The 24,728-nt window shown below is 41.2% G+C and overlaps 1 protein-coding gene across 8 annotated transcripts in view; it reads right to left on the reverse strand.

Moving 5' to 3' along the window:
• The window catches only part of LOC125893359 (myelin-associated glycoprotein-like), a 55,622-nt gene that overhangs the window by 25,479 nt on the left and 5,415 nt on the right, over positions 1–24,728 (reverse strand). For 2 of the 8 annotated variants that reach the window (XM_049583969.1, XM_049583968.1), the window contains exons 5-7: positions 16,109–16,424; positions 961–1,051; positions 32–134 (exon numbers count right to left, since the gene is read on the reverse strand). The exons of 1 other annotated variant lie outside the window; for it this stretch is intronic. In XM_049583969.1, the coding sequence (XP_049439926.1) occupies positions 16,180–16,424 (245 nt within the window). In that variant the 3' untranslated portion in view covers positions 32–134; positions 961–1,051; positions 16,109–16,179. Of the gene's footprint in view, positions 1–31; positions 135–960; positions 1,052–16,108; positions 16,425–21,496; positions 21,811–24,728 lie in introns of those variants that run through there. 5 more of the 8 variants (XM_049583974.1, XM_049583975.1, XM_049583971.1 and 2 more) reach the window with 3 other exon arrangements.

Here is a 24,728-nt window from a genome sequence, read left to right on the forward strand (position 1 = left end):
ATTGTTTCCCAAATTAGGAAATGGTCCGTACCTTATTTCCATTTTCAGTTGTCAGGCCTTGACTCATCACAGCTGGGCTGGTGTCACCTGTGCTCTGACTCTTTTTAGGAGTACGGCAGCCAGTCCCCCGAGCTCTACAAAATAATAAAATCCTTGGTGTATTGCAAGGTAAATGTCCAGTGGAAACAAATTCAGCCAATAAATGATGATGTACAGTCACGATGTATCGTCATTGCATTGGCCACTGAAAGCTGTCTTTGTTAGCTTCTAACATGCTTATGCACAGAGGTCTGTTACCAGAACTCTTCCAAGAGCACAGAGCTGTAATATTAGTTGTTCAAAACTCTATTTCTATTGGCTGGTGTGTTCTCAGTTATTAAATCCATGGTCTTCCTCAGTTCAAGGATTGACTGCCCCTCTTTTAATGACGTCTCAATGAACTAACTCCCAATGTTGACATAACAGAAGTGGATGGAAAAGAACGTACATTTACATTTTCTTTTGCTGATTTTCTGAAAATTTGGTTAAAATTTGCACTACATTTGGATGGCAACCCAACCTTGACAAGGCTGGCTGCTAGTGCTGACATCAGAGGCTCTGCAAGCTCAGGCCTCAGGCTTCGCGCTAAATGCTTTGTGTTGAGGTGATATTTCAGGCTTGCAGTTCTCTGGTAGTACAAATATTCCAACAGTGCTCCTAGCAACAGTTCCATCTGGGTGTTTTTAAAATATAAATGTTCTATTCATGGGGCCAAGCAGCATCGTCTAGTCTGCCTCCATCATGTGACAAAGCCACTGTAGCCGTCAATGATGCACCGGGTCAAAGGGCACCACGAAATGTGATTAATTGGCGTTCATTTTTTGACCGCATTATTTTTTCTGATTAATTAATCGAAATTAACGCATTATTTTTGCCAGCCCTATTAGTAATACATACATGTTGTCCCAAGCTGTTACCTACCTGATAGCAAACAGAAGAGCACAGAATAGCGCTGCTGATAAAACACCAACAGCGATGATGAAGACTGGAAACGTAACTCCACCTGGACATTCTGTATGAGAGAGAACAGAAGAGTATGGTGGTCAGTCAGAAGCATAAATATATTGGGTTTTTCATTTCAATGACGTATATGCTTGGACATACATGAAGAATGAGTTGTATTTATAGGCATATTAAACACAAGTCTTAAATTATAATGTATTACATCACATATTGGTACAGTATATAAAAGTATTACAGAAGATGAATAAAATGCTCTATCAGTAGTTTAAACATGGGCCTTTATTTTATCTCTTTAATTCATCATTATGTAGTCTTAGGAGTAGTAGTGCAGGTTGAAACAACAAGACTGTGATTGTCTTGTAAATGTTAATGTTATTAGTAATCAATATGTTTGCTTTGGGTTTGTAAGTTTGACAAACCCACCAAAGCATGAGGGATGAAGCTAGAAGCTGAAACCAAGCTTGTTACTAACCGACACTATGGGGTGCTGTTTGTAAAGTGTCTCACGCTGAAAACAATATCAACATTTTGCCACATTTAGCTTCAAACAATGTTTAAAAAAGTATTGTGAATTTTTTAACATCACCTTTTACCACATTTACAGCAATATTTGTTAAAGGGCCAGTGTGTAATATTTGGCATGGTTTATTGTCAAATCTGAATCTGAATCTGAATATTCTACCCATTAATATGCTTATATAAGTGTATAATCGCTATAAAATAAAATTCGTTTGGTTTTCGTAGCCTTATAATTATGCTTTTATATACAGTACAGGCCAAAAGTTTGGACACACCTTCTCATTCAATGCGTTTTCTTTATTTTCATGACTATTTACATTGTAGATTCTCACTGAAGGCATCAAAACTATGAATGAACATGTGGAGTTATGTACTTAACAAAAAAAGGTGAAATAACTGAAAACATGTTTTATATTCTAGTTTCTTCAAAATAGCCACCCTTTGCTCTGATTACTGCTTTGCACACTCTTGGCATTCTCTCCATGAGCTTCAAGAGGTAGTCACCTGAAATGGTTTCCACTTTGCAGGTGTGCCTTATCAGGGTTAATTAGTGGAATTTCTTGCTTTATCAATGGGGTTGGGACCATCAGTTGTGTTGTGCAGAAGTCAGGTTAATACACAGCCGACAGCCCTATTGGACAACTGTTAAAATTCATATTATGGCAAGAACCAATCAGCTAACTAAAGAAAAACGAGTGGCCATCATTACTTTAAGAAATGAAGGTCAGTCAGTCCGGAAAATTGCAAAACTTTAAATGTGTCCCCAAGTGGAGTAAAAACCATCAAGCGCTACAACAAAACTGGCACACATGAGGACCGACCCAGGAAAGGAAGACCAAGAGTCACCTCTGCTTCTGAGGATAAGTTCATCCGAGTCACCAGCCTCAGAAATCGCAAGTTAACAGCAGCTCAGATCAGAGACCAGATGAATGCCACACAGAGTTCTAGCAGCAGACCCATCTCTAGAACAACTGTTAAGAGGAGACTGTGCGAATCAGGCCTTCATGGTCAAATAGCTGCTAGGAAACCACTGCTAAGGAGAGGCAACAAGCAGAAGAGATTTGTTTGGGCCAAGAAACACAAGGAATGGACATTAGACCAGTGGAAATCTGTGCTTTGGTCTGATGAGTCCAAATTTGAGATCTTTGGTTCCAACCGCCGTGTCTTTGTGAGACGCAGAAAAGGTGAACGGATGGATTCCACATGCCTGGTTCCCACTGTGAAGCATGGAGGAGGAGGTGTGATGGTGTGGGGGTGTTTTGCTGGTGACACTGTTGGGGATTTATTCAAAATTGAAGGCACACTAAACCAGCATGGCTACCACAGCATCCTGCAGCGACATGCCATCCCATCCGGTTTGCATTTAGTTGGACGATCATTTATTTTTCAACAGGACAATGACCCCAAACACACCTCCAGGCTGTGTAAGGGCTATTTGACCAAGAAGGAGAGTGATGGAGTGCTGCGGCAGATGACCTGGCCTCCACAGTCACCGGACCTGAACCCAATCGAGATGGTTTGGGGTGAGCTGGACCGCAGAGTGAAGGCAAAGGGCCAACAAGTGCTAAACACCTCTGGGAACTCCTTCAAGACTGTTGGAAAACCATTTCAGGTGACTACCTCTTGAAGCTCATGGAGAGAATGCCAAGAGTGTGCAAAGCAGTAATCAGAGCAAAGGGTGGCTATTTTGAAGAAACTAGAATATAAAACATGTTTTCAGTTATTTCACCTGTTTTTGTTAAGTACATAACTCCACATGTGTTCATTCATAGTTTTGATGCCTTCAGTGAGAATCTACAATGTAAATAGTCATGAAAATAAAGAAAACGCATTGAATGAGAAGGTGTGTCCAAACTTTTGGCCTGTACTGTATATATATATATATATATATATATATATATATATATATATATAGCAAGGGCCTTGCTTTAGAGAGGTCGCCATCTTGCGCCGCCATGTATGTATGGCAGACGGAGTGGACAATCCAGCCAGCCAGAGAACGCCTTTCGCGTGTATAAATAAACCAACGAAGACAGCGGAAGGAAGGAAGAAGGAGGAGGAAACAGCAGAGAGTGTTAGTAGTTCATCGACAGAGAGTATCAATCAATCAATCAATCAATTTTATTTATAAAGCCCAATATCACAAATCACAATTTGCCTCACAGGGCTTTACAGCATACGACATCCCTCTGTCCTTATGACCCTCGCAGCGGATAAGGAAAAACTCCCCCCCAAAAAAATCCCTTTAACGGGGGAAAAAAACGGTAGAAACCTCAGGAAGAGCAACTGAGGAGGGATCCCTCTTCCAGGACGGACAGACGTGCAATAGATGTCGTACAGAACAGATCAGCATAACAAATTAACAGTAATCCATACGACACAATGAGACACACACAGAGAGAGAGAGAGAGAGAGAGAGAGAGAGAGAGAGAGAGAGAGAGACACATGAGCATGAAGATGAGCATGAACATGAGCTCCTGAATATTTTTGCTTTTTTGGATGTTTTAAAGTGAGATAAACTACTATTCTTCTAAGAGCTGGAAGAAAACAGAAGAGAAAACCGTTGTTTTTAAAAAAAAATCTACCAAGAAGGAAAAAAAAACCCAGCAAAAACCTCAGAAAACAGTGATAGACTGGAAAACAACAGAACCAACTGCCAAACTGACAGTTAGCCTAACTGTCCAACCAGCAACAAAAAAAAGGTCAAGCAAAGAGGAGGAAAACAGCTGAAGATGCAAGTGAGTGAAACCATCAGAAAGAAAATATACCATTTAAAAAGAGGAAACAAAAAATTGCTGAACACTAAATAAACTTAAGCTAGCATAACACAGCTAGCTGTAAACAAGACCCTTAGCAACTGTTGCCAAGGAATTTAAATAGCAGCAGTTCAACAGCAGCAGAGCCTGATGGAGTCCACCAAAGGCTGCACAGAGGCTGTTCCTCTCCTCTATCCTCCTGATGTAACCAATGAGACTGCCAGGAAGGCATTTAAACAAAAACTGCTAAAAGAAAGACCAGAAACCCTGTTTTCTGATCTTTACAAGACCGGGAGGTCAGCAACCTGATCCTCTTCACAGACCAGCCGCTAGCATGGCACTCTGCCATCAGTGCCCACTACCCTCTGTCAAAAAAGAGGGATCTGTAACGGCTGGAAAATAAAAATAAAAGAAGCAGAGGATTCAGATACTTTCATGATGACAGTAAACTTATACAAGAATGGGACTATCATAGTGCAGGGGAACCTCAAACTGTTTGAGATAGACTTCCTCCTTATAAAGGAAAGAGCCCAGCAGGAGAGATCTAGCTCCACTGACAGTTCCCAGGTCCCAGCTCCCAGCTGCCTAACTACTGAGCAGCCCCCTGAAGAGAAGGAGCCCACCAGCCCAGAGCAGGTCCAGGACCCCCAGCTGAACCACACCATCACCGAACTGAAGGTGAAATTCACAGAGCTGGAGAGAGAACTTGTACAACTGAGAGAGCTGATCAGCCAACAGCCATGCCAGCCCACCACAGCTCAGCCTGATCCCTGTACCATCAGCACAGAGCTGGGCATGCTGAGGGACAGGGACAGCTGCAGGAGAGAGCTGAGCCTGCTCAGGACTGAGATCAGAGAGCTGCATCAGGACAGAGAGCAGCGTCTAGCAGCACTGACAGCTCTGACAGAGGAGGTGAAGGAGCTCAAAGGAGAGAGAGAGGAGCACAGGAGAGAACTTACCTCTCTGTCAAAGGAGGTGAAGGAGCTCAGAGGAGAGAGAGAGAGGAGCACAGCAGAGTACTCACCACTCTGTCAGAACAGCCTCAGGAGAGAGGTGGAGCTACACAGGACCTGGATGAAAAACTAGACCACAACCAGGACCCTGTGAGCAGCCAGGACCCACCAATCCAAGAACCTACCTCCACCCCAGCTCCACATCCAGCCCACAGACCAGCACCTCCCCTCATTTCACCAGACCAGCACAACAGAGAGAGAAGACAGACATTGTCCTCCTCATCGACTCCAATGGAAAATTCCTAAATGAAAAGAAACTTTTCCCCACCCACAAAGTGGCTGGTGTCCAAACACCCACCAAGCCATAGACCTGCTGTCAGAGGAGCGGCTTGGATCTCCGAGTCACATCATCATCCACACTGGCACCAATGATCTGCGGAGCCAGCAGGAGAGGGTGTCAGAGTCACTCAAGAGAGTGACAGAGAAAGCCTCCACCACCTTCCCCAACAGCAGAGTGGTCATATCCACTCTGCTCCCAAGAAAGACTTCCACCCTGACACCATCCACAGGATCAACAGCAGCCTGTCAGAGACTGTGCACAGAGACCCAATGTCCACCTAGCCCACCACCCCACCCTGGACATCAGCTGTCTCTACGACCACGTCCATCTGTTTAAAAGCACAGTCCCCATCTTCGCCCAAACACTGAAAAGCGTCGCTCTCAACAGAGAAAAATCCACGGCCCGCAGAAGGAGCACATCAGCCCACAACCCCCACAGAACACCAAGACATCCTCAACCAACATCCAGACCAACACAATGGAGACAAGACCACCCTCAGCCCCACCCACATCATGTCCAAATCAGACCCCGCAAAGGCAACCATGATCCCCCTCAAGCCAGACCACAGTCACTCCTGTCCCTAGGGGCCCCACCCCAACCACAGCGACAAGAGCCACACCCTGGCCCACTGAGTTATGCCCAGGTGATCCGGAGAGCAGCAGAACCAACCTTAACCACCCCCCCACACAATGAACTGAGGGACATTCAGCAGATGCTCAGCCTGCTTTGCTCTCATCTGATTGGACAGGTACCACAATAGACACTGTATGAATTATTATTAGAGTATTTCTTGTGCTCATACAGTTTAAAAAAAAAGGACATTTACATTGTACATAAGTATTGATTATTTAATATACCAGTTATTGATTTGTTACCTTTTATAATATGTCATGTAGATACTCTTAAATTATTTTCTTTGACTTAGTAGTTTATCTCATTTTGATCACCAAATGCAGCTTTTGAGTTTTAAATGAAATCTAAATCTTTTGTCATCTCTTGTTTGAATGTTCAGGGTCTGAGATCTTCTGCTCTTGGCCTTAAGAGCAGGACCTCAGACTTTATTAGAGAGTTAGAAAATGCAGATGTGTTTATATTGCAAGAGACTTGGTGTAGAGGAGATGTCTCCACTGGTTGTCCCTCAGGCTACATGGAGATAATGTCCCGTCCACCAAACTAAAGGAGTAACACAAGGAAGGGATTCAGGGGAATGCTGATCTGGTATAAGGCAAACCTTGTACAATACATTGAATTAATCAAAAGGAGAATTTTCAATTTGGCTCAAAATCAAAAAGACCTTATCACCACAGATAACGATGTATTCCTGTGTGCAGCATATATCCCCCCATCACAATCCCCTTATTTTAATGAAGACAGTTTCTCCATTCTCGAAGATGAGATTAGTTACTTCCAGGCCCAGGGAAGTGTACTGATCTGTGGAGACCTGAATGCCAGGACTGGTACAGAACCAGACTTTATCAGCACACAGGGAGACAAACATATACCTGGTCAAGTCAGCATCCCCCTCCCTTCACAACCCTGCAGAAACAACTTTGACAAAACTGTCAGTAAAAGTGGGCAGCAACTGTTACAGCTCTGCCGAACATTGGGTCTGTACATGGTTAACGGTCGGCTTCGAGGGGACTCATTCGGTCTTTACACTCATAGCTCTCCTCTTGGCAACAGCACAGTAGACTATGGCATCACCGACCTAGACCCCTTCTACCTGAGAGCATTTACAGTCAGCCCCTTAACCCCCTTATCAGACCATAGTAAAATCACACTCTACATTAAAACGACAACAAACGACCCTCACACAGTAGAACCCTGCAATCTGACCTACAGAAAACAACCTTATAAATGGACAAACAAAAGCAAAGACGAATACCAGACAGCAATCAAAAATCCAGTCTTTCAATCCCATTTAGACTGTTTTCTTTCCACCTCGTATCCCCTCAATCAGGACGGCCTCAGACAGGCTGTACAGGACATCTACAACATATTTGACCATGTGGCAGACTTATCCAGTCTGAAAAAGCGCCAGCACCACAGACCAAAAGACCCGACCAATGACAAGTGGTTTGGGAAACACTGAGAGTATACAGAAAAACACTCAGAACTAAAAAAGAACAGCATGTGAGGCATCAGTTACAAATAATTGAAGAGTCCATTGACTCTAGTGACTTCTGGAAGAAATGGCACTCTTTCAGCAAACCACAAAAAGAAGAATTGGCTATTCAAAATGGTGACATCTGGAAAAATCACTTTGAAAGTCTGTATACTGCTGTTCCCCTGAATTCGGCCCAAAACAATCTCCTCAACAAATTACAAATTTTAGAATCAGTCATTAAAGACAACCATAACCCCCTAGACTACCAAATTACTGAAGCAGAGCTGCTGGCTAAAATCCAGGCACTGCAGCCAAAGAAAGCCAGCGGTCCTGATGGCATTTTAAATGAAATGCTAAAATTTGATGACCATAAATTTAACATTGCCATATTAAAATTATTTAACCTTATTCTGGGTGTCGGACATTTCCCTGACCTCTGGAGTGAAGGAATCATCACACCAATCTTTAAAAGTGGAAACAAATTCGACCCAAACAATTACCGAGGCATCTGTGTCAGCAGCAACCTGGGGAAGTTGTTCTGCAGCATCCTAAACAGCCGACTGCAAGACTTCCTCAGAGAACATGATGTCCTAAGCAAGAGCCAGATAGGATTCACACCCAAACATAGAACAACAGACCATATCTACACCCTTCACACCCTCATTAATAAAGACGTTCACCAAAACAAGAGGAAAATCTTCTCTTGTTTTGTAGACTTCAAAAAAGCATTCGACTCAATTTGGCATGATGGACTGTTCTTAAAATTAATTGAGAAGGGTGTAGGGGGGAAGGTCTATGACATCATCAAAACCATGTACAGGCATATGAAATGTGCTGTTAAAATTAACAACATGGAAACAGATGTCTTCCCCCAGAGTAGAGGAGTAAAACAGGGCTGCAGTCTCAGTCCCACCCTCTTCAACATTTATATCGATGAATTGGCCAAATCACTAGAACTATCTGACATCCCTGGTCTCACTCTGTCTGACACACAGATTAAATGCCTACTGTTTGCAGATGATCTCATATTGCTGGCTCCATCAAATGAAGCACTACAACAGCAACTGGATCACCTGCAAACCTTCTGTCAGACCTGGGCCCTGACAGTTAATCTGGACAAAACCAAAATTATGATATTCCAGAAACGACCCAGGGGTCAGGGAGACCAAACCAGGTTTTTCCTGGACTCTCATGAGGTGGAGCACACACACGACTACACATACTTAGGACTACACATCACGTCCACGGGAAACTTTAACCTGGCTGTTGATGATCTCAGAGAGAAGGGAAGAAGGGCTTTCTATGCTATAAAGAAATCTTCAAACATTAATATGCCCATTAGAATCTGGCTCAAAATATTCAAATCTATAATTGAACCAATTATTCTGTATGGTAGTGAGGTGTGGGTCCTCTTGCAAATCAAGATTTTGAAAAATGGGACAAACACCCCATCGAAATCCTGCATACAGAGATTTGCAAGAGCATCCTCAGAGTGCACAGGAACACCCCCAACAATGGGTGCCGAGCTGAGCTAGGCCAATTCTCCCTTTTAATTAGAATTCAAAAAAGAGCCATCAAATTTTATAAACACCTTAAAACAAGTGACCCCAACTCCTACCACTACAAAGCTCTGCAATGCCAAGAGGAGAGCATGGAGAAGAGCCCCCTCAGCCAGCTGGTCCTGAGGCTCAGCTCCTCTAACAACACAAGACCTCAGCACAGCCCTCACACAATCTGGACCCACCAAATTATAGAGAAACAAAAAGAACATTACATTAACTATTGGACATCGACCACAAAAACGCAAAGCAAACTTCAGTGTTATTTGGCTCTGAACAGACAGTACACAGTGGCAGAATATCTGAGCACCGTGACTGATGAGAAACTGAGGAAGACTTTGACCATGTACAGACTCAGTGACCACAGCTTGGCCATAGAGACGGGCAGACACAGGCAGACCTGGCTGCCCAGAGAAGACAGGTTGTGTGAGCTCTGTCCACACAGACAAGTGGAGACAGAGACACACTTCCTGTTGCACTGCAGCAAGTATGAACACATCAGAGCCGACTTTCTCTCAAAAATAAAACATAAAGTCACTGACTTTGATTCTCTGCCTGATCAAACTAAAATGCAACACATCCTTGGAGAGAACAGAGTCAGCAGCTTAGCAGCAGCAACATATGTCAGGTTATGCCACAGCCTGAGGGACAACCATCACAACACCTGACACACCTGTCTATATTTACAGTCCTTGTAACTCACAATCTACATTTTTTTTTCTATATTATATATTGGTGTATTGTATTGTAGATTGGTGTATTTTGTATTATATATCATATATTTAATCTTTTTTTTTATAGTTTTCTGACTTACTTTTATTATTGTACTTTATTTGTAAATTTTAATGTCTTTGGCAATATTGTTAATCTACAGTCATGCCAATAAAGCTTATTGAATTGAGAATTGAGAGAGAGAGAGAGAGAGAGAGAGAGAGAGAGAGAGAGAGAGATGCAGGTAATGACAGTAGCTTACAACAACATTGTTGAAAGTAATAATATTATAGTTATAGTTCTGGCTACTGTGGTACAATATGTTGAAAGTATGTATTAATATCTGGCAGTATACATGTGTGACAATAGTCATATGTGTATAACAACAGTAGAAGTATGACTAATGACTAATGATGGCAGCAGCAGCAGGAGGCATCTGGCAGGACCACGGCAGCAGCACAACCACACACGTCATGCTGTCCAGGCACCGCTGTGATATGAGTTAATCTGAGAGACAGTGGAGCACAAAGGCTCCGGAGAAGAAGCCGAGTTAGTGACATCCAGAATGGCCGAGTTAGGAAGATGCAATAATAGAATACGAGAGAGAGAGAGAGAGAGAGAGAAGGAGAGAAGGTGCCCGGTGTATTATAGGGGAGTCCTCCGGCAGACTAGGCCTAAGTCAGCCTAACTAGGGGCTGGTACAGGGCAAGCCTGAGCCAGCCCTAACTATAAGCTTTATCAAAGAGGAAAGTCTTAAGTCTAGTCTTAAATGTGGAGACGGTGTCTGCCTCCCGGACCGTAACAGGAAGATGATTCCACAGGAGAGGAGCCTGAAGAGCCAGAGCCTTAGCTGAAGGCTCTGGCTCCTGATCTACTTTTGGAGACTTTAGGGACCACGAGTAACCCTGCGTTCTCAGAGCGCAGTGTTCTGGTGGGATAATATGACACTATGAGCTCTCTAAGATATGACGGAGCTTGACCATTTAGAGCTTTATAAGTTAACAGATTTTAAATTCAATTCTGGATTTTACAGGGAGCCAGTGCAGAGAAGCTAAAACAGGAGAAATATGATCACGTTTCTTAGTTCCTGTTAGTACACGTGCTGCTGCATTCTGAATTAGCTGGAGAGTTTTTAAGGACTTACTAGAGCTACCTGATAATAGAGAGTTACAGTAATCCAGCCTTGAGGTAACGCGTAAAAGCGTGGACCAATTTTTCTGCATCTTTTCGGTCAGGATAGGCCTAATTTTCGCAATATTACGCAGATGAAAAAATGCAGTCCGTGAGGTTTGTTTTAAATGAGAATTAAAAGACAAATCTTGATCAAATATCACTCCGAGGTTTCTTATGGTAGTGCTAGAGGCCAGAGCAATGCCATCAAGGGAAACTATGTCATCAGATAAAGAGTCTCTGAGTTGTTTGGGGCCAAGAACAATAACTTCAGTTTTGTCTGAATTTAACATCAGGAAATTGGTGTTCATCCAGGTTTTTATGTCTTTAAGGCAGTTATGGAGTTTAGTTAATTGATTAGTTTCTTCTGGCTTCATCGATAAATACAACTGAGTATCATCCGCATAACAACGGAAATTTATAGAGTGATTTCTAATGATGTTACCTAAAGGAAGCACATATAGAGTAAATAGGATTGGTCCGAGCACAGAACCTTGTGGAACTCCAAAACAAACTTTGGTACGTGAGGATGATTCATTATGAACGTCAACAAACTGAAAACGATCAGATAAATAAGATTTAAACCAGCTTAGTGCAGAACGTTTTAGGCCAATTAAGTGTTCCAGCCTCAGCAGTAGAATTTGATGGTCAATAGTGTCAAACGCTGCACTAAGATCTAATAAAACAAGTACAGAGACAAGTCCTTTGTCTGAAGCAATGAGAAGGTCATTTGTAATTTTGACTAGTGCTGTCTCAGTGCTATGATGCACTCTAAATCCTGACTGAAATTCCTCAAATAAATTATTATCATGGAGAAAATCACACAGCTGGTCTGCGACTACTTTCTCAAGGATCTTTGACATAAAGGGAAGATTAGATATTGGTCTATAGTAGTTAACACCTCTGGATCCAGGGTGGGCTTTTTTAGTAGAGGTTTAATTACAGCTACCTTAAAAGACTGTAGTACATAGCCTGTTAATAAGGATATGTTGATCATATCTAATATATGAGTGTTAACTAAAGGAAAGACCTCCTTAAGTAGCCTAGTTGGGATGGGGTCTAAGAGACACATTGATGATTTAGATGAAGAAATCACTGTGGTCAATTCTTGAAGAGAAATTGGGGAGAAGCAATCTAAATATATATTAGGTTTTACAGCTGTGTTTGAGGTTAGATAGGTACTATCTGAGGACAGGAGGTCATGAATTTTGCCTCTAATAGTTAGAATTTTGTCGTTAAAAAAGCTCATAAAATCATTACTGCTAAGGGCTAAGGGAATACAAGGCTCAATAGAGCTCTGACTCTCAGTCAGCCTGGCTACAGTGCTGAAAAGAAACCTGGGGTTGTTCTTATTGTCTTCTATTAATGCTGAGTAATAGTTTGCTCTGGCAATGCGGAGGCCCCTCATATAAGTTTTGAGACTGTCTGTCCAGATTAAACGAGATTCGTCCAGTTTGGTTAATCGCCAATTCCTTTCAAATTTTCGCGATATTTGTTTTAATTTACGGGTTTGAGAGTTATACCAAGGAGCGAACTTTCTTTGCTTTTTTAACTTCTTTTTAAGAGGAGCGACTGTCACGGGTTGTTCGCAGCGAGCCTACGGCGCTATCGACAAAATGATCAAAGTCGGTACGGGAAACCTCTGTTACTGAGGGACTTGATATTGAATTTAACGACGGAGTAATCTTTTCCTTAAATTTTGCGACAGCACTATCTGATAAACATTTAGTATAGTAACTGTTGCTGAGTGGCGTGTAATTGAGTAAAAAGAAATCAAAAGTAATCAGATAATGATCCAATAGCGAGGGATTCTGTGGAAAGGCTTTTAGGTTATCAATTTCAATTCCATACGTGAGAACTAGATCGAGGGTATGGTTAAAACAAGTAAAGAGTAGTGAAAAGTTTTTTTAGTTATAAAATTGGGAATGGACCACACCACGTAACAGGAGAGAATAAATCCGAACTGTCATCTGCGAGGAAAAGAGGACGCAATTTCACTTCTTGTGATGCACTCTCTGCAGTGCTTTTCCTCCTGATGATATATCTCCCCAACAATGGTAGCAGTTGCACCGAATCCCATTCTGTGCAGCCAAATGGGAGCGGAGGATTCAGCCTCTCATCTCGCCCGCTCAGCATCCAAGTTCCTCATCTGTATGCTCCGGCTCAAACAGGTATGGCTCTGGGTCTGTGTCCGCTACAAGAAACTCTTCAAAATCGCGTTCAAAGTCATCCATTGCAGCTACTGTAGTCCAGAGATATTGCTAGGCTAAATAAACAGCTGAGCTCTGTTTACCGGCTACGCTGTCAGTCAGTGTGCGGGCTGGAGGTTGGTGGAGCAGAGGGGGGAGGGGGTACCCGCTTGGTATTGTAAACGAGAATGTGTGTATGGAGTGTGTGTGTTACGCTAGAAGAGTCAGAGTTTGGGACGGAGTCTTTTACCCCCTGGAGTGTTACCGGAGTTTTTGGAGTGCTCAAATAAACGGGCCTTTTTCCCGAACGCTACTCTGGTCTCCTGCTCGTGAGGGAGCCTCACCTCGTCGCTAGATAGACCTACTCCTGAAAAACTGCTGTCTGCACAAGGCTTTTTGTCCCTACGAGGCCACCGTCATTTACCCGACGGGAGGGGTGAGCGAGTGAGCCCTGCAATCTAGAATTTGACCACTGATGTCACTGTTTTCAATGGTTTTCAACACATTTTACACAGTGGCCCTTTAACTTAGAAATATATTAAATAGTTAAATCTAAATATTAAATCTAAATGCTAAATCTAAATCTAAATGTTAAATCTAAATGCTAAATATAAATTTAAATCTAAATATTAAATATAAATATAAATGTTAAATCTAAATATTAAATCTAAATCTAAATGTTAAATCTAAATGCTAAATCAAAATGTTAAATCTAAATGTTCTGGGTGAAACTAAATATTTAGCTCATATGCAAATTCACACTGCCGGTCACCGGAAGTACCAAAATAAAAGCTCGAGATGGTCAGACTGTGTTTATAGAATCAAATAACGAATTAAAACCAACTTATCGGGGGAAACGGACACTTGAACATACATTAGCGTGATAATAACTACCTAAAATAACAAGAAACGTGTTTGGAGAAATTTTATTTGATGTGTACTTTGAGTTGTTAGTGTCCTTTCAGAGGGACTAACAACCTAAGCTAAGCTAACAACCGTTAGCTCTTAGCACCGTTAGCAGTGTCTGTAATGACTCATTAACTCTTAAACGGTCCGTGAAAAAAAAAAAAATTTCCAGCAGATGTCTTAGTTACAATATGATTGAGCTAGCAAAGCTGTTTTGTGTTGCGATGTGCGGTATTTATTCAGTTTTGGGAAATCACAATGTCTAGAAAGCATCAGTGGCTGCAGCAGCAGCAAAGCTAACATCAGGACGTCATCTGTTAAAAGCCTCCTGTTGTTGGATACAACATGAAACTACTCCAGTTAGCTCAATCATGTTGTAACTAAGACATCCGCTGGAAAAAAAATATTTTTTTTCACGGCCTGTTTAGAGTTAATAAGTCATTACAGACACCGTTAACGGGGCTAACAGCTAACGGTTAGCCCCGCTAATCTACGATAATCATGTTTTTAATTTCAGAACGTGATAGTAATGTTTGTTCAGTCATTGTGTTTATAGACTTTAGTCTAAACGGTGATATAGTCACGTGAAAAATGTGAGATATGCATATGTAGCTAAACTCTGCTGGTTTTCTACCCGGAAGTATTTATATACAACAAGGTGATTCCCTCCGAAGGGACACTAACAACTCAAAGTATACATCAAATAAAATTCCTCCAAACACGTTTCTTGTTCTTTTAGGTAGTTATTATCAAGCTAATGTATGTTCAAGTGTCCATTTCTCCCGATAAGTTGGTTTTAATTCGTTATTTAGTTCTATAAACACAGTCTGACCATCTCGAGCTTTTATTTTGGTACTTCCGGTGACCGGCAGTGTGAATTTGCATATTAGCTAAATATTTAGTTTCACCCAGAACATTTAGATTTAACATTTAACATTTAGATTTAGATTTAGCATTTAGATTTAACATTTATCTTTATATTTATATTTAATATTTAGATTTATATTTAGCATTTAGATTTAACATTTATATTTATATTTATAGGGCGGCACGGTGGTGTGGTGGTTAGCACTCTCGCCTCACAGCAAGAGGGTTGCCGGTTCAATCCCGGGCGTGGGAGTCCTTCTGTGCGGAGTTTGCATGTTCTCCCCGTGTCAGCGTGGGTTCTTTCCCACAGTCCAAAGACATGCAGACTGGGGACTAGGTTAATTGGTAACTCTAAATTGTCCATAGGTGTGAATGTGAGCGTGAATGGTTGTGTGTCTCTATGTGTCAGCCCTGCGATAGTCTGGCGACCAGGGTATACCCTGCCTCTTGCTCGATGTCAGCTGGGATAGGCTCCAGCCCCCCCCGCGACCCTCAAGAGGATGAAGCGGTTAGAAGATGAAGATTTATATTTATATTTAGCATTTAGATTTAACATTTAGATTTATATTTATATTTAATATTTAGATTTAACATTTTGATTTAGATTTAATATTTAGATTTACATTTAACATTTAGGTGCTACATTTAATATTTAGATTTAACTATTTAATATATTTCTAAGTTAACAAATATTGCTGTAAATGTGGTAAAAGGTGACATTAAAAAAATTCACAATACTTTTTTAAACATTTTTTGAAGCTAAATGTGGCAAAATGTTGATATTATTTTCAGCATGAGCCACTTTACAAACGGCACCCCATACAACACATCCCTTGCATGCATTTCCACTACAGTATGCAAAACTGTTGGGAGCCTAGTCTGGAAACTGAAAAACAAAAACACTAAACAGATATACTGTGCAGAAATAGAAGTGTGGTGATGTCTTCCAGATCAAGTCCCTCAGTGTTTCAAGAGATGGTGACAGTTTACAACTAATCAATAAAACTTGTGTTTGGCACAAAAACAGACCTTGACGTTCCGCAGATGATTGAGGCTTGAGGCAGTAGGCACAAAAGTGGTGAGTAGCAGATCCCAGAGAGTTAGAGGTGCGGCAGAGCAAAGTGGAAAGATCCTCTCTTCTGTGGTTGGTTCACAGTGATGATGCTCCTCAGGCCCGTGTCATTTGGAGGCTCATAGGTGATGGTCAAATTGTCTGAGTTATTGACAGGTGACCCGTCCAAATACCACATTAAAGTGGGAGAAGGGTTTCCCACAGTCTCACAGGAACAGTTAAGCTGGGCTCCAGCTTTGGTGCAGTTAGAAGAGGGCAGGATCTCTGGAGCAACTGTGAAGAGTGGACACCAAAGAGAAGAGTTGAGTTGTGTTCGGGAAGGTAAGTTTGTATTAATGAAGGTAAAAAGGTCAAGGTTTTTGTGTCTACATTTGTTTACATTCAGTGTGTAAAGTTTGTGCTTGCAAATGCATTTTGTTCAATGGTTCTTGTTTGTTTTCTATCCTAATAGAGGTGCCCTCAAGGGGGGAGTTCAAGCATGGCCTCTCTGTAATAGGTGCTGGTCCCCTTGGTGAAAATATTTGGAAGCCAATATTATTTTCTTCAAGAGGCTGTGGTGGCCTTATTCTTTAAGCCAGAGCGAAGGTAGTGGTATCTTGTGAAACTAGACATTATAAGGCATCCATTGTTACCATCCATTAATGCCAGCCATGTTGGCAAAGGGAAGGGGGCTAAATAACACTCTAAAGTTGGGCTTAATTTTTGCGAGGGAACATCAGGCATGACCATTTTCAAAGGGCTCCCTTAAACTCTCCCCTCAAGATATTTGAATGAAAATGGGGTTCTGTACCCACAAGTGTCCCCTAAAATTGAAAAGACTTGTTCTTGGTAAATTTTTTGTTCCTACGATCAATATAATCCGTCAAATTGAAGCTGTTTATTTCTCTTTTGTAAGAAAAAGCCAGCAAGCCTACTTGAAGAATAATCAGTTGCCTAACAAGTACAGACACACGATACATTAAAACAGGAGTGTTGTGAAACTGAAAATGTGAACTGTGCTGGTTTTGCTCTATGCACTTCTGATCATTTGTTTTATTTACTGTAAAATAAGAAACCAATATCACTGTGATTCCTCAGCTCTCCATATTGGTTCAGTTTTCAGCCAGCCTGTAGCTACAGTATGCTACAACAACATGAGGTGAATTCCTGAAATTCAGTTATGGCTTTTGGTTTTGGTGTGCCACTCCAAGATTTTCACTTGCCACCCTGGCTAACCCGGGGAAAAATTCACTTAAGTCTAAATTTGACGATGCTACAGAATGTTAATGTGACAAATGAACTCACATGAAATGTCAGCTGTTAAACTTGTGCTAACAGCTGACCCAGTGCTGCCATCTTGTTTGTTGTAGGTGGCAGTACAGGAGATTGTCTTTCCATGATGGAGGTGAGAAGCAGTGAAGTTTGGACTTTAGTTTTGTCCTGATTCTCCTGCAGTGTCTCCTGACTGTCACCCAGGCCGCGGGTCCATGTCAGATTTGGAGAATGACACAGACAGGGAGCTGGAGCAGAGCACGTCAAACTCACTGAGGTTCCCTCCTTCACCTCCAGTGTGGACGGAGTCAGAGTCGGTCTGTTAGTACACGTGCTGCTGCATTCTGAATTAGCTGGAGAGTTTTTAAGGACTTACTAGAGCTACCTGATAATAGAGAGTTACAGTAATCCAGCCTTGAGGTAACAAAAGCGTGGACCAATTTTTCTGCATCTTTTCGGGTCAGGATAGACCTAATTTTCGCAATATTACGCAGATGAAAAAATGCAGTCCGTGAGGTTTGTTTTAAATGAGAATTAAAAGACAAATCTTGATCAAATATCACTCCGAGGTTTCTTATGGTAGTGCTAGAGGCCAGAGCAATGCCATCAAGAGAAACTATGTCATCAGATAAAGAGTCTCTGAGTTGTTTGGGGCCAAGAACAATAACTTCAGTTTTGTCTGAATTTAACATCAGGAAATTGGTGTTCATCCAGGTTTTTATGTCTTTAAGGCAGTTATGGAGTTTAGTTAATTGATTAGTTTCTTCTGGCTTCATCGATAAATACAACTGAGTATCATCCATAACAATGGAAATTTATAGAGTGATTTCTAATGATGTTACCTAAAGGAAGCACATATAGAGTAAATAGGATTGGTCCGAGCACAGAACCTTGTGGAACTCCAAAACAAACTTTGGTACGTGAGGATGATTCATTATGAACATCAACAAACTGAAAACGATCAGATAAATAAGATTTAAACCAGCTCAGTGCAGAACGTTTTAGGCCAATTAAGTGTTCCAGCCTCAGCAGTAGAATTTGATGGTCAATAGTGTCAAACGCTGCACTAAGATCTAATAAAACAAGTACAGAGACAAGTCCTTTGTCTGAAGCAATGAGAAAGTCATTTGTAATTTTGACTAGTGCTGTCTCAGTGCTATGATGCACTCTAAATCCTGACTGAAATTCCTCAAATAAATTATTATCATGGAGAAAATCACACAGCTGGTCTGCAACTACTTTCTCAAGGATCTTTGACATAAAGGGAAGATTAGATATTGGTCTATAGTTGGCTAACACCTCTGGATCCAGGGTGGGCTTTTTTAGTAGAGGTTTAATTACAGCTACCTTAAAAGACTGTAGTACATAGCCTGTTAATAAGGATATGTTGATCATATCTAATATATGAGTGTTAACTAAAGGAAAGACCTCCTTAAGTAGCCTAGTTGGGATGGGGTCTAAGAGACACGTTGATGATTTAGATGAAGAAATCACTGCGGTCAATTCTTGAAGAGAAATTGGGGAGAAGCAATCTAAATATATATTAGGTTTTACAGCTGTGTTTGAGGTTAGATAGGTACTATCTGAGCACAGGAGGTCATGAATTTTGCCTCTAATAGTTAGAATTTTGTCGTTAAAAAAGCTCATAAAATCATTACTGCTAAGGGCTAAGGGAATACAAGGCTCAATAGAGCTCTGACTCTCAGTCAGCCTGGCTACAGTGCTGAAAAGAAACCTGGGGTTGTTCTTATTGTCTTCTATTAATGCTGAGTAATAGTTTGCTCTGGCAATGGAGGCCCCTCATATAAGTTTTGAGACTGTCTGTCCAGATTACGAGATTCGTCAGTTTGGTTGTCGCCAATTCCTTTCAAATTTTCGCGATATTTGTTTTAATTTACGGGTTTGAGAGTTATACCAAGGAGCGAACTTTCTTTGCTTTTTTAACTTCTTTTTAAGAGGAGCTACAGTCAAGTGTTGTTCGCAGCGAGCCTACGGCGCTATCGACAAAATGATCAAAGTCGGTACGGGAAACCTCTGTTACTGAGGGACTTGATATTGAATTTAATGACGGAGTAATCTTTTCCTTAAATTTTGCGACAGCACTATCTGATAAACATTTAGTATAGTAACTGTTGCTGAGTGGCGTGTAATCAAGTAAAAAGAAATCAAAAGTAGTCAGATAATGATCCGATAGCGAGGGATTCTGTGGAAAGGCTTTTAGGTTATCCATTTCAATTCCATACGTGAGAACTAGATCGAGGGTATGGTTAAAACAAGTAAAGAGTAGTGAAAAGTTTTTTTAGTTATAAAGTTTGGGAATGGACCACACCACGTAACAGGAGAGAATGAACCCGAACTGTCATCTGCGAGGAAAAGAGGACGCAATTTCACTTCTTGTGATGCACTCTCTGCAGTGCTTTTCCTCCTGATGATATATCTCCCCAACAATGGTAGCAGTAGCACTGAATCCCATTCTGTGCAGCCAAATGGGAGCGGAGGATTCAGCCTCTCATCTCGCCCGCTCAGCATCCAAGTTCTTCATCTGTATGCTCCGGCTCAAACAGGTATGGCTCTGGGTTTGTGTCCGCTACAAGAAACTCTTCAAAATCGCGTTCAAAGTCGTCCATTGCAGCTACTGTAGTCCGGAGATATTGCTAGGCTAAATAAACAGCTGAGCTCTGTTTACCGGCTATGCTGTCAGTCAGTGTGCGGGCTGGAGGTTGGTGGAGCAGAGGGGGGAGGGGGTACCCGCTTGGTATTGTAAACGAGAATGTGTGTATGGAGTGTGTGTGTTACGCTAGAAGAGTCAGAGTTTGGGACGGAGTCTTTTACCCCCTGGAGTGTTACCGGAGTTTTTGGAGTGCTCAAATAAACGGGCCTTTTTCCCGAACGCTACTCTGGTCTCCTGCTCGTGAGGGATTCATTACAATATCGTAACATGGTTTAGATTTCTAATTAAACAGTCACCTCGTCGCTAGATAGACCTACTCCTGAAAAACAGTGTGAATTTGCATATTAGCTAAATATTTAGTTTCACCCAGAACATTTAGATTTAACATTTAACATTTAGATTTAGATTTAGCATTTAGATTTAACATTTATCTTTATATTTATATTTAATATTTAGATTTATATTTAGCATTTAGATTTAGATTTAACATTTATATTTATATTTATAGGCGGTGATGCGGTGGTGTGGTGGTTAGCACTCTTGCCTCACAGCAAGAGGGTTGCAGTTCAATCCTGGGCGTGGGAGCCCTTCTGTGCGGAGTTTGCATGTTCTCCCCGTGTCAGCGTGGGTTCTCTCCGGGCACTCCGGCTTCCTCCCACAGTCCAAAGACATGCAGATTGGGGACTAGGTTATTTGGTAACTCTAAATTGTCCATAGGTGTGAATGTGAGCGTGAATGGTTGTCTGTCTCTATGTGTCAGCCCTGCAATAGTCTGGCGACCTGTCCAGGGTGTACCCTACCTCTCGCCCGATGTCAGCTGAGATAGGCTCCAGCCCCCCCGCGACCCTCAAGAGGATGAAGCGGTTAGAAGATGAGGATTTATATTTAGATTTATATTTATATTTAATATTTAGATTTAACATTTATATTTAGATTTAATATTTAGATTTAACATTTATATTTATATTTAATATTTAGATTTAACATTTATATTTAGATTTAATATTTAGATTTAACATTTAACATTTAGGTGCTACATTTAATATTTAGATTTAACTATTTAATATATTTCTAAGTTAACAAATATTGCTGTAAATGTGGTAAAAGGTGACATTAAAAAAATTCACAATACTTTTTTAAACATTTTTTGAAGCTAAATGTGGCAAAATGTTGATATTATTTTCAGCATGAGCCACTTTACAAACGGCACCCCATACAACACATCCCTTGCATGCATTTCCACTACAGTATGCAAAACTGTTGGGAGCCTAGTCTGGAAACTGAAAAACAAAAACACTAAACAGATATACTGTGCAGAAATAGAAGTGTGGTGATGTCTTCCAGATCAAGTCCCTCAGTGTTTCAAGAGATGGTGACAGTTTACAACTAATCAATAAAACTTGTGTTTGACACAAAAACAGACCTTGACGTTCCGCAGATGATTGAGGCTTGAGGCAGTAGGCACAAAAGTGGTGAGTAGCAGATCCCAGAGAGTTAGAGGTGCGGCAGAGCAAAGTGGAAAGATCCCTCTTCTGTGGTTGGTTCACAGTGATGATGCTCCTCAGGCCCGTGTCATTTGGAGGCTCATAGGTGATGGTCAAATTGTCTGAGTTATTGACAGGTGACCCGTCCAAATACCACATTAAAGTGGGAGAAGGGTTTCCACAGTCTCACAGGAACAGTTAAGCTGGGCTCCAGCTTTGGTGCAGTTAGAAGAGGGCAGGATCTCTGGAGCAACTGTGAAGAGTGGACACCAAAGAGAAGAGTTGAGTTGTGTTCGGGAAGGTAAGTTTGTATTAATGAAGGTAAAAAGGTCAAGGTTTTTGTGTCTACATTTGTTTACATTCAGTGTGTAAAGTTTGTGCTTGCAAATGCATTTTGTTCAATGGTTCTTGTTTGTTTTCTATCCTAATAGAGGTGCCCTCAAGGGGGGAGTTCGAGCATGGCCTCTCTGTAATAGGTGCTGGTCCCCTTGGTGAAAATATTTGGAAGCCAATATTATTTTCTTCAAGAGGCTGTGGTGGCCTTATTCTTTAAGCCAGAGCGAAGGTAGTGGTATCTTGTGAAACTAGACATTATAAGGCATCCATTGTTACCATCCATTAATGCCAGCCATGTTGGCAAAGGGAAAAATAACACTCTAAAGTTGGGCTTAATTTTTGCGAGGGAACATCAGGCATGACCATTTTCAAAGGGCTCCCTTAAACTCTCCCCTCAAGATATTTGAATGAAAATGGGGTTCTGTACCCACAAGTGTCCCCTAAAATTGAAAAGACTTGTTCTTGGTAAATTTTTTGTTCCTACGATCAATATAATCCGTCAAATTGAAGCTGTTTATTTCTCTTTTGTAAGAAAAAGCCAGCAAGCCTACTTGAAGAATAATCAGTTGCCTAACAAGTACAGACACACGATACATTAAAACAGGAGTGTTGTGAAACTGAAAATGTGAACTGTGCTGGTTTTGCTCTATGCACTTCTGATCATTTGTTTTATTTACTGTAAAATAAGAAACCAATATCACTGTGATTCCTCAGCTCTCCATATTGGTTCAGTTTTCAGCCAGCCTGTAGCTACAGTATGCTACAACAACATGAGGTGAATTCCTGAAATTCAGTTATGGCTTTTTGGTTTTGGTGTGCCACTCCAAGATTTTCACTTGCCACCCTGGCTAACCCGGGGAAAAATTCACTTAAGTCTAAATTTGACGATGCTACAGAATGTTAATGTGACAAATGAACTCACATGAAATGTCAGCTGTTAAACTTGTGCTAACAGCTGACCCAGTGCTGCCATCTTGTTTGTTGTAGGTGGCAGTACAGGAGATTGTCTTTCCATGATGGAGGTGAGAAGCAGTGAAGTTGACAACAGAGGTCTGGACTTTAGTTTTGTCCTGATTCTCCTGCAGTGTCTCCTGACTGTCACCCAGGCCGCGGGTCCATGTCAGATTTGGAGAATGACACAGACAGGGAGCTGGAGCAGAGCACGTCAAACTCACTGAGGTTCCCTCCTTCACCTCCAGTGTGGACGGAGTCAGAGTCGGTCTGTTAGTACACGTGCTGCTGCATTCTGAATTAGCTGGAGAGTTTTTAAGGACTTACTAGAGCTACCTGATAATAGAGAGTTACAGTAATCCAGCCTTGAGGTAACAAAAGCGTGGACCAATTTTTCTGCATCTTTTCGGTCAGGATAGGCCTAATTTTCGCAATATTACGCAGATGAAAAAATGCAGTCCGTGAGGTTTGTTTTAAATGAGAATTAAAAGACAAATCTTGATCAAATATCACTCCGAGGTTTCTTATGGTAGTGCTAGAGGCCAGAGCAATGCCATCAAGAGAAACTATGTCATCAGATAAAGAGTCTCTGAGTTGTTTGGGGCCAAGAACAATAACTTCAGTTTTGTCTGAATTTAACATCAGGAAATTGGTGTTCATCCAGGTTTTTATGTCTTTAAGGCAGTTATGGAGTTTAGTTAATTGATTAGTTTCTTCTGGCTTCATCGATAAATACAACTGAGTATCATCCGCATAACAATGGAAATTTATAGAGTGATTTCTAATGATGTTACCTAAAGGAAGCACATATAGAGTAAATAGGATTGGTCCGAGCACAGAACCTTGTGGAACTCCAAAACAAACTTTGGTACGTGAGGATGATTCATTATGAACATCAACAAACTGAAAACGATCAGATAAATAAGATTTAAACCAGCTCAGTGCAGAACGTTTTAGGCCAATTAAGTGTTCCAGCCTCAGCAGTAGAATTCGATGGTCAATAGTGTCAAACACTGCACTAAGATCTAATAAAACAAGTACAGAGACAAGTCCTTTGTCTGAAGCAATGAGAAGGTCATTTGTAATTTTGACTAGTGCTGTCTCAGTGCTATGATGCACTCTAAATCCTGACTGAAATTCCTCAAATAAATTATTATCATGGAGAAAATCACACAGCTGGTCTGCTACTTTCTCAAGGATCTTTGACATAAAGGGAAGATTAGATATTGGTCTATAGTTGGCTAACACCTCTGGATCCAGGGTGGGCTTTTTTAGTAGAGGTTTAATTACAGCTACCTTAAAAGACTGTAGTACATAGCCTGTTAATAAGGATATGTTGATCATATCTAATATATGAGTGTTAACTAAAGGAAAGACCTCCTTAAGTAGCCTAGTTGGGATGGGGTCTAAGAGACACGTTGATGATTTAGATGAAGAAATCACTGCGGTCAATTCTTGAAGAGAAATTGGGGAGAAGCAATCTAAATATATATTAGGTTTTACAGCTGTGTTTGAGGTTAGATAGGTACTATCTGAGGACAGGAGGTCATGAATTTTGCCTCTAATAGTTAGAATTTTGTCGTTAAAAAAGCTCATAAAATCATTACTGCTAAGGGCTAAGGGAATACAAGGCTCAATAGAGCTCTGACTCTCAGTCAGCCTGGCTACAGTGCTGAAAAGAAACCTGGGGTTGTTCTTATTGTCTTCTATTAATGCTGAGTAATAGTTTGCTCTGGCAATGCGGAGGCCCCTCATATAAGTTTTGAGACTGTCTGTCCAGATTAAACGAGATTCGTCCAGTTTGGTTAATCACCAATTCCTTTCAAATTTTCGCGATATTTGTTTTAATTTACGGGTTTGAGAGTTATACCAAGGAGCGAACTT

Source organism: Epinephelus fuscoguttatus, linkage group LG8 (assembly GCF_011397635.1).
Source record: "Epinephelus fuscoguttatus linkage group LG8, E.fuscoguttatus.final_Chr_v1".
Taxonomy (NCBI): domain Eukaryota; kingdom Metazoa; phylum Chordata; class Actinopteri; order Perciformes; family Serranidae; genus Epinephelus; species Epinephelus fuscoguttatus.